General features: G+C 42.3%; 1 protein-coding gene across 1 annotated transcript in view; it reads left to right on the top strand.

Annotated features, from left to right (window-relative positions):
• The first annotated feature begins 424 nt into the window (after positions 1–424).
• Positions 425–10,857, top strand: part of PSMD3 (proteasome 26S subunit, non-ATPase 3) — a 39,939-nt gene continuing 29,506 nt past the window's right edge. The window contains exons 1-5 of the mRNA XM_069237422.1: positions 425–710; positions 6,482–6,672; positions 7,345–7,482; positions 9,894–10,030; positions 10,219–10,409. Of these exons, the coding sequence (XP_069093523.1) occupies positions 575–710; positions 6,482–6,672; positions 7,345–7,482; positions 9,894–10,030; positions 10,219–10,409 (793 nt within the window). The 5' untranslated portion in view covers positions 425–574. The remainder of the gene's footprint in view (positions 711–6,481; positions 6,673–7,344; positions 7,483–9,893; positions 10,031–10,218; positions 10,410–10,857) is intronic.

Raw genomic sequence — 10,857 nt, 5'->3', positions numbered from 1 at the left:
CAGAGTCTGGAATATCCCGCCTGAATCGGGTCTGTTGGGTAGTATACACACTTTACTTAAGACTCATAGCAAATGTATTGGCTGAGGCATTTTATTACTGTTTAAATGACTTCTGAGTTGCAAAATGAAAGAAAAGAAACCATAATCCTCGCCTTTGTGTCCTAGAATTGGAAAATGTCTGATATTTTGCGATAATTTTCGTTTAGGAAGCTTAACCATATTTTCAATTATGTTCATCCTTTGCTAATGTAAAATGCTCTAAGCAATGCCAACATTGGGATATAAGTAAATCCGCTTAGCCATATCACGTAGACTGTGCGGTTTGGCGCTCTGTGGATCATCTCAGTTATCGATTAGCCAGGCGCTGAGCACTCGACGCTCGGCTGCCCAGGGCTGCGTGTCCCAGAATCCCTCTCGCGGAGCCGGCGCTGGCTGCTGTGCGGATTGTTGCCAGTCATTCCCTGTGAGACGCCGGTGGGGTCTGTGACAGCTCGGCCCAGAGACGCCCGGTGCCGGCTCTCGCACTCGGCTTGTTACTCTGCCCAGTCAGGCACAAACAGCCTCGGACGTCGCCATGAAGCAGCCCGCGGCAGCGGAGGTCCCCCCGCGTCGCCCCGAGCCCCAGGATGTCGAGATGAAGGAGCCGGAGGGAGCGGCGGGGGAGGGCGGAGAGAAGCCACAGAAGGAGAGGGACGCCGTGACTCTCGATGGTGAGATCCATGTCTAGGGCGGGGTGCTTAGCACCGAGAGAGCCCCACTTTCTCTTGGGACCGTAGTGGCAGAGGTCCTGTAGGGTGAGAGTGGTGAGTGATTGCTAGAAGGTAGTATTTGCAGAGCAGCGTGTGCCTCAATCCTTGGGGAGCGTGAATGCATCTATGGAAGGTGGGAGCCGGTGGGTAGCGAGTGGACACGGTCGTGGAAGTATGAGCCTGGAAGTAGGATGGAGTGCAGAGCCTTCTTTCCTGGGCGAGTATGACTGCTGGTGCAAAGTGGTGAAGGGCCTTGGATGATGATGACAAAAGAACTGTGGGAAAGCAGAAGTCTGCACGGGGAGATTCCAGGGAGAGCCTGATTCCTTGGAGGAGTGAAGCTAGGTATAGAGTGATGCAGGCACCCGGGAAGGTAAGGGGCACTAAGAAGAAAGGCATATTGTAATAGTATTTATATAGCGCTTACTACCCCTGACGAGGCGTCGAAGTGCTATTCAGAGAGTATCCTTCTGAGCTACAGTCCAGGGAATGGTGGAGGGGACAAGGAGGCAGAGCTTGGAGGTTGGGGCTGCAGGTGTAAAGTGTTGGAGTTGGAGGATAAATGACAGAGGGTAGTGAGGAGGACAGTGTAGTTTGAGAGGGTGTGAACTAGTGCTTCCAGTTCAGCCTGGGATTACCTCTTTTTTATGTTTGTCAGATCTACTTGCAGGGATGTGGAATTCCTATTTTGTCCTTGGGACGAGTAGGCCCAACCCTCTGCAGCACAAACCCTTTGGTTGCCACTTTACAGAGAAGGGAGCTGTCTGCAGTTGAGGCAATATGTGTGTCCATTTGTTAATGCTGTTCAAACTTTTATTTATGGTTCATTCGTGAGCGCTGTAAATCAACATTTTAAGGTCCCACTGCACCAACAGTGGTTCCAGTAAAAAAAAAAAAGTGTACACCCATTTTTGAAAAGTTTAACAATATGAGACTAAGTATAATGCTCCTGGAATGCTCTCTGATTAGATGCAAATGTTTGCCGAACCTTATAAGTAAGAGTGATGATTCTTTGCTTTCAAAATAAAATGTTCAGAAAAAAATGCAAGTAGGAAGAAAAGTTTCGCTACTATGAAACTTTACGTGCTATTTCTTTGAAGAGTCATTTAGTAAAATGTGTTGATGCATGCTAGTATTTCCCAAAAATATTTCTAATGGAAAATCAGTGTAACCATTTTCTACAAGATTACGGGAAGCATGAAAATAAACACGCACTGGCAAAGCCAACTGATCTGACATTTATTTAGGAGTCTTTTGGTTTTGTCAATGTGTGTCTTGTTTTAACATGGCTTTTGTGACACTTTATTGTTTTGGGAGCTGCCAGGTCTTCACCATTGTAACCGACACTGACAAAAAGAAAAAAAAGGTTTTTGGTCTCAAAAAGCACACATTGCCACCAGTGGCGTAACAAGGACCCCACTGTCCCCCTCAGCACAGAATCTTCCCTGAGTGAGTGGAAGGGGGCTTTGCAGGGGGATCCCCTCCAGTTTTGTTTGCCACTGATTGCCATAGTAGTTCCTGGCACTGAACAAAACTACTTTGTGTGGCAGTATGCTCCTTGTGGAAGAACATAATGTGATCATTCATAGTAAGCCAGCCAATAGAGAGAGAAATAGACATTTAAAAAAAGCAAAATATCTTCAGGGTTGTGGAATTCCTATAGCCCGACACATAGGACATATTGTTTGGGGTCATGGACAACAAGTTTTCATGTTTATTTTGTCCTTGGGACAAGTAGGCCCAACCCCCTGCAGCACAAACCCTTTGGATGCCATTTTACAGTACCACATTATGGATCAGGGGGCATTGTTTGCAGCAAAGGTAAAATTTGTGTCCTTATTAATGCTGTTCGAACTTGTTTTTATGGTTCATTAAAGCAAAGCCTTTCTTATTAGGGTGAATGCTCTAAAGAAATGTTGTAAACTCGGACTGCACTCCTGACAGTGGTTCCCTTGTAAAAAGGTGTACACGTTTTAAATGTTGAACAATATGAGGCTACATACAGTGCTCCCAGAATGCTCTCTGATTAGATCCAAATATCTGTAGAAGCTGAAAAGCAAGTTTGATGACCCTTTGCTTAAAAAAAATAAAATGTTCACAAAAAAATGCAACTAGGAAAAAAACATTTTGCTAAACTACTGTGAAATTTTAGGTGCCATTTCCTTGAAGCATCATTTGGTGGGCAGCCTTTTTGTCAATACGTGTATCATTTTGGCATGTTTTTTTATAAAACTTTATTCTTGTGGGAGTTGCCAGGCCCTCACCATTATAACAAGCATTGGCAAATAGCATAATAATTTTGGTCTCAAAAAGCACACATTGCCACAATAGCCCCTGGCACTGAGCACAAAAACTTTGTGTGCTATATAATCCTTGTGAAAGAGCAGAAGTGAAGTTGATAGATGGATAGATAGATAGACAATTGTATTTAAAACAGAAGGTCTTGGTTAAATCCAGACCTAATTAGGGGCCCAATTCTTAAAGAAAGTCACAAAAGTGCACCCATGGTATTTGTCCTTGAATTAGAGCAGATTTACAGCTTTCATGAATTCACAAGAGTTTACAGAAGTAGGCCAGGGAATTGACTCCTATAAAATATTTGTGAAATGCTTTTTAGCATGCGCAAATAGACATGTAGATTTGCTCATGCGAAAATTTAATGAGTGTTATAAGGTCACTATCCCTACCAACCCTGGAAGACGTTTTAATTCTGCCCTAGTCAGGAGTAAATTTCCAACCTTTCTCAATATGAGAACAGATTAGAGAAGAGCTGGCAAAAACCCCTAAGACATGCAAGTTGGTAGATTTGTATAGGCTCAAAAGGACATTCCAACCGTTGAACTATTGCTTAACACTACTTCCAGCCCTAGTATGTAGATCGGTGGAAAGGTAGCAAAATAAGGAAATTGCTAGAATTTAAACCTTACTATAGTACGAACCCTGGCATAATTACAGAGGCTAGTATCAGAGATTTTATATAATGAGAGGGCTACCATAATTTCTCTGCAATACGTGGCACCAAAAGGACAAGTGTTTTTTTTTTTTTTTTCAATACAAGTAGATTTGAAAAGCAATCTGTTCCAAGGACAAGTAGATATTTTATTAAATTCCACACCCCTAATCTTTAACGCCAGACTTAATTAGGGACCCAATTCTTAAAGAAAGTCAAATGTCTTTTACTTAGTGGCTTTCATGAATTCACAAGAACTTAAAGAAGTAGACCAGGAACCGTATTCCTAGAAAATACTTGTGAACTGTATCTTAGCATGAGCAAATATGCATGTGTAGATTTGCTCATGTGAAAATCTATTGAGCGTTTACAAATTCACTTTCCCTCCAACCACTTTTTTCCTAACCCTGAAAGAACTTCTACTTCTGCCATTGTTAGGAGTAAATTTCCAACCTTTCTCATGGTAGGAAAAGGTTAGAGAGGAGTTGGTGAAAATCCTTAAAACATGCAAGTTAGTAGATTTACAGTCTCAAAAGCATTCCAGCCCTGGAACTATTGCTTACTGCTTTCTCCAGCACCAGTATGTACATCTGCGGAAAGGTGGCAAAATATGGAAACTGCTATAAAAGGGATTGAAATTGCAAGTATTTAAGCCCTACTATAGTAGTAGCCCTGCCATAATCAGAGAGGCTATTATCAGAGTTCTTACATAATGAGGTTGCTTCCATAATTTGTTGCCACACTACATGGCACCAAAGGGACAAGTAGATAATTTTATAGGTCAAGTAGATTTAAGAGGCAACCTGTCCCATGGACAAGTAGATATTTTATTAGATTCCACATCCTTGACTCATAAAAGCTGTGATTTTATCTGTCCTACTAGTGTTCAAGGACAAATACTGCCCCCAGTCCGACAAGGCTAGTGTCTACAGTCAGTTCTGTCTTTGCTTGAGTGTCAAAATAGTGCATTACAACATATTTCAGGGTGAGTTTTTTTGTTGTTACAATAACCGTCCTCATGTTCCTCCTGCCAGTTCTACACTGTTGTCGATTTCATGAGGCTTTGTAGTGACTGAAATAAGGTTTCCAGATTCAGTAGTCAGTGATGCCTATGAGTGGGGTGCTTGGGTATGGGTGCTTTTTTGATGTCTTAAACTTTCTGTGGATCTATGTGGAGCTTCTTGTTTGAGAATGCTCGAAAAAACTTGTTTCAGAAACTAACGTTTCTGTCGGGTTCTATCACCCCCCCCCCCCAGCGTTTCTGACTGCTTTAGTTCATCCCTAGCTTTTTGTTCAATTTGGAACGCAACTTGGCATGTCTTTGGCCTACAAATTCAATCGTGTTATTCATGTTTATTATCAAATTACAAGATGGACTCAGTATTCCTAATTGGAACTGAGTAATTGACTGATTGAATAAGGCAGGATTCCCATAGAAGTTGTTTACAGTATTTCATTGCTTAATTGCTGTTTAGGAACATCAGTAAACCATACATCCTTCAATGACAAAGAAGAGAGAGTGTCCGTGTAGTCAAAACCAAAGACATATAATATTGTTATTCCACATGCATATCTTTTTGGTTATTGTGTTGTTTCATAACGGACGAATGATGACTTAGGGCGTATTGAACACATGACATAGGTTGGTATGGGATATGGCGCAGTGACAAGTGAGTGGAAAAAATGGATTAGGGCATAATAAAAACACATTTAAAATTCCCCTTTCAATGCATTTTTGCAGCAACAGATCTTTATGGGTACGAATAACCTGCGATATCTTTATGATCTGTTGAAAGATATGAGCATTCACATTTTGACCCATAATGTCTGGTTTCAGACATGAGTGGAGCCGTTTTATAGGGTCACAATTCTATGTGAAAAGATGTGTAATCAAGCCTGATGTACCTGTGTTTCATACAATGAGTATAAAATGACACCATGTGTTATGTTCATGCTGCTATAAATCACTGCAGCCCGACATATTACTGTGAGAATAACAACTTTTTCCATTTTTGTAGCAACATCTAGTTATACTGACACATGTATGATATATGCAGCATCATTTTTTAGAACCATAAAACGAGCATTGAGCAAGAATAGGTATTGTGCCCAAAGTGAGGTATAGTGCCAAAAACTTTAGCAGAGGGAGTGCTCCAACAGTACGAGTCAGACAACCTATGCTAACTGTAAAGTTGATTATGTTTGGAGGTTTCCTTATAAGTCTGTATATCGCTCTAAAGTGAGCTCATCAATATGACTGCAATCTGAAGTGCCTAAAGAAGGGTATAAAGGAAGGGAAAATGTTTGAAATGGATGTATTTCGAGATAGAAATAGTGTATGGGCTCCCTCATCTTGAGTCCTTGAAATAGAAGAATACATACAAATATTTTTGTCTGGTTTTAGTGTAAAAATGAAAAACTAAGGTAGTGTTAAAAATGGACAATAAAAGATAAGCACAGATAACCGTACATGAATCACAAAATCACTATAAATCTTTGTAGTTGGATAATCACAGGTTTTGGGGGAAGAAGTGGTACTTGTCTCAGTTTACAGTTGAAAAAGCCAAACGTAAATACATGACTAATTGGAAGAGTGCAGTTGGGGAAATTCTCACTTAATAGACTTTTGCACCATGTACATATATAAACGTTGATAAATAATTATGACACAGGTTACAAAGACAGATACTTTCGGTCACAATTGGGTGGTATGAGGTTTCAAACGATAAATATACCAAAAGGATACCACTGTGTATAACGTCTTCCTCATCTTCTTTGACAGATATTAAGGAGCATGTGAAGCAGATCGAGAAGGCAGTGTCTGGGAAAGAGCCACGCTTCGTCCTCAGAGCTCTCCGTGCACTGCCTTCCACATCTCGCAGACTCAACCTCAATGTCCTTCATAAGGCCATCCAGGGCTTTTTCACATCCAATAGCACAGTGCGTGACTTCTTGCTGAGCTTTCTGGAAGAGGTGAGTATGAGAAAACCTGAGCAATACGTGAAATTCATGTTAGGTACACGGTTAATGACATCCTGTTGAGGTTTCAGAAGGTCAGAGTATGTAAACACTGGTGAACATTTTATACATGAATTTAAGCCACTGTTTTAAACTACCAACTGAAATTTTCTGGAGGAAGTGATCATCAGAATGCCATGGTGTGGTAAAACAGGTTCTATGGTAGTTGAACAGCTTTGTGAAGGTGATAAGTTTTGGAAGACTTTGGGGTTTCAGGTCACATATCGGGATAGCAGATCTTCGGCTGGACTTTCTGAAAGAGGAGACTATGAATGTTCGCTCTCAAGTGAATTTACCAGTCCATCCTGGTGTATTTACTAGAGGCAGTTATTAGTAGAACGTTTAGGGTATGGCAGGTACAGCTTGAAGATCACATCACTCAGACTGCCTTCTTCTGGCTGTGCTTTTTGAAGGAGGTGGACATTAATTGGTTGGTTTGTAGTGTAATTTTATTTGGATGTCATCAGTAACTGCAGCAGCACAACCAACATGATGAAATAGTTTGTGTTTTCTCTGTTTAGTATTTTATTTCACAGCTCATTTTACATCCCCTAAACAGAGGATGGCTGTTGTGTAAGTAGCACAGCTTGTTCTTGTCTGATCAAACATTTCCTCTTTCTTTGTAAGCCCATGGACACTGAAGGAGAGTTGCCATTCCGTCCCCGCACTGGGAAGGCTGCTGCATCCCCTCTTCTGCCAGAAGTAGAAACCTATCTCCAGCTTCTACTGGTCGTGTATTTAATGAATGCCAAACGCTACTCGGAGGTAAAGAAGCACTAACTTGTGGTTGTATTCTCCTCTCATCTCAGCCACTGATGGGTACCATTTAGTACCATCCACAGCGAGCGTCTTCAGCAAGCAACTCCTTAGCTAATGGTCACTCTTTAGCTACTGGGAAGTTGATCTAATGTGTGCAGTCCAGTATACTAAATTATAAGCTTTTTGATTGGTTGAATTAATATATGTTTACCAACATTGAAAATAGTATATTCAAGACGACAGTATGGGTATTTTCTCAAAACAAAAGTTGATGTTTGGAGAAAAGTTTCTGAATATAAAAAATATACTTACAGCTGATATTGGAGTAATAAATCATGTGGGGTTGAGGCTTATTACTAATAACTTTTTTGTTACATTACTGCTGGCAACTGTGCCTTATGCTTGGAGGTGGTCACTGCTGGTAATCTTGTATATGGCGCCCACTAATGTAATCTTGTCTGATGGACTTAATATTAGTAAATAGTTTTTCATTGAAGATAAATAGCTGTAATTATAGAAAAGTTTGAAGACCCCTGTTCCACACCATGGCCCTCATTATGACCCTGGCGGTCCGAAGACTGCCAGGGCCGCTGTGGCGGTGTCACTGCCGACAGGCCAGCTGTGATTACCGCCAAATTAGGAGTTTGGCGGTTTGGCAGATGCCAAACCGCCGAGCCTCCACCCGTCCCGCCACATTACCACGTTCCGCGGAGCTGGAGGTGAGCACCTCCAGCACAGCGGATGGCGTGATACCGCTAGTGGTAGCATGAGGGGGGAGACCGCCAGCATTTTTCTGCCTGCAAAAGCTGGCGGTCTTGCACCCTGGCAACAGGAATAAGCATTCATGTCACCAGGATACACTCGCACACATGTCCACTTACCCGCACACATGCACTCACATACTCCCATACACAAACACACCCCCACTCTCTCGCGTCATACACCCCATTCACACTAACATACATTCACAAACAATCATTCATGCTGCATTCACTCCCCCAGTGCATACATACATTCACACACCCCTCCCCCAGCACATGCATACAATCACCCCCAAGCACATACATACATTCACACACTCCTCCCCCAGCGCATACATTCACCTTCTGCACCGCATACACGCACTCACCCACTCTCCGTGTCAACTTACACAACACTCACCCCGTGTCCACTTACATAAACACTCACCCACCTTACGTACACATACACACGCACTCACACCTTCCATCTGCTCTATCGCACTCAATCGCTCACCCCCTACACGCACGCCCTCCCACCATCCACAATCACTCGCCCCCCACCCACAATCACTCACACACACAGACACGCACCCACAAACACCCCCCTCCGCCCGCATTCCCACACGCAGACATGCACACACACCCTCCCCTGTCGGACGATCCACTTACCTCGTCCGTCGAGGAGGTTGTCCGGGAGGGGACGGGTCCTGACGCTTCCACCGCCGGCGGGGCCGCGCCATCTGGACACCACCACACCAAATTACGGGTTGTAATATGGTGTGCAGTCTCTTTTTGGCGCTGCGGTACCGTCTCTGCACCGCCAACTGCCAGCACGGCTGGTTTTGGAATTTCACCTGAGTTCGGGCAGAAGTCAGAGATCAGTTGTATTAGGGCGGTCTTAAGACTGCCAGCACTGGCAGTATTTTGGCGACAGCAGCTTCGGCGGTCTTTGGAACAGACCGCAAAGTCGTGATGAGCCCATGTCTTCTTTGAATGAGGTATGCAGATATACTCAACAAAACAAGGACAAACCAATACAAAAATATGACTTGGAGTGTCCTGTGGAAAAATGAATTGATAAATACCAGACCTGACACCAGTGAACAGGAAAGGTCTGCATTTGCTAAGCTTGAGTTGTTTCCCCTTATTAGAGATGTACATAACAGAAGTTTATGTCTGCTTATATAGGGAACCATGATGTGACTGAGAGTCCTGAATAATGACATGCAACAGAAGACTTTTTATTATTATTGAGTTTGACTCTGAAGAATACTGCTAAAGCTGATCCCCAGAAAACTGATATCTGTGCAATAATGCACCCATACTGGGTTTCAGGGAAGAGAAGGAGAGTAGAAGATTTCTTATACTCAATGTTGCTTTATTTCTTGGGGTGCGCAATACTTTTTTCACACTTTGCAGTGGAGGGATCAAGATGTTGTTCAGACAGTGCCCCAGTGCAGGTAGTGCCCTCCATTACTGCAGTGCTACAGAAGTCCTTTTTTTATACTGGGAGTGACCACGGAGGCTTTACAAATAGGAGATATTTGGACAGTATGGAAGATCCTAGAGGTGCACTTTTTAGAAGGCTAGGTACTGATGAAACATGCTTGGGAATGGGGTTGTGGTATCTTGATTGTTCACATTTGGATTACCTTCATTACTTTTCCTTATCCTCAGGCACAGAAAGTTTCAGATGACTTGATGCAGAAAATCAGTCCCCAAAACCGCCGTGCATTAGATCTGGTGGTTGCCAAATGTTACTATTACCACTCCCGGATTTATGAGTTCCTGAACAAGCTTGATGTAGTCCGAAGGTAGGATGGTGTTTTGTGTATAACTTCACGTTAACTGTAATGGGTTTGAGAGTGTTTTGGACTTCGTGTTACTTTGTTGTGCTGTTTAATCATTGTTTTGTCTTTTGGGCGATTGATTTATTTTTTTTTCATTCATTTTTTATTACATTATATTTTCTTATCCTCTCATATTCTCCACCTGGTTACAGCTTCCTGCATGCCCGATTGCGGACAGCCACCCTCCGCCATGATGCAGATGGCCAGGCAACTCTCCTTAACCTACTTCTCAGAAACTACCTTCACTACAACTTGTATGACCAGGCAGAAAAGCTAGTCTCCAAGTCAGTATTTCCAGAACTTGCTAACAACAATGAATGGGCCCGTTACTTATATTATACAGGTTAGTAGATTTTATCCTAACCTTCTCTGTATTTCTGTAGTAAGTGGGATCCACACTTATAAGGTGTATTTCATGTGTCAAAAATGACTGTTATCTCTACTTTTATCTGAAAATCATAAATTCCTGGGATATATCGCATTGAAAAGATGAACATTTAGCTTGTATTGTTAAGGGATGATTTCTGGGTGCTTCTTAGTTTATTTTCTTAAGGAGGCAGTTTCACAGCTAGTAAATTGATGTTCTGCGTGGCAATTTCACAGTCCCCATGATTATTTATCTCTGACATGGATTCCCTGTAGTCACTTTACATGAACATATAGTTGTGTAATGTCAGGAAAATTTAAAATAAGAAAAAAAAACGTTGTTGGCTCCATCCATAATTGACATCATGAAGTTGAGACTAATACTGGAGAGTTTATTCAGTAAAAAAAGTGGATCCTGTGCAAGA

Source organism: Pleurodeles waltl, chromosome 6 (assembly GCF_031143425.1).
Source record: "Pleurodeles waltl isolate 20211129_DDA chromosome 6, aPleWal1.hap1.20221129, whole genome shotgun sequence".
Taxonomy (NCBI): Eukaryota; Metazoa; Chordata; class Amphibia; order Caudata; family Salamandridae; genus Pleurodeles; species Pleurodeles waltl.
This window is presented reverse-complemented; position numbering and strand designations above follow the sequence as displayed.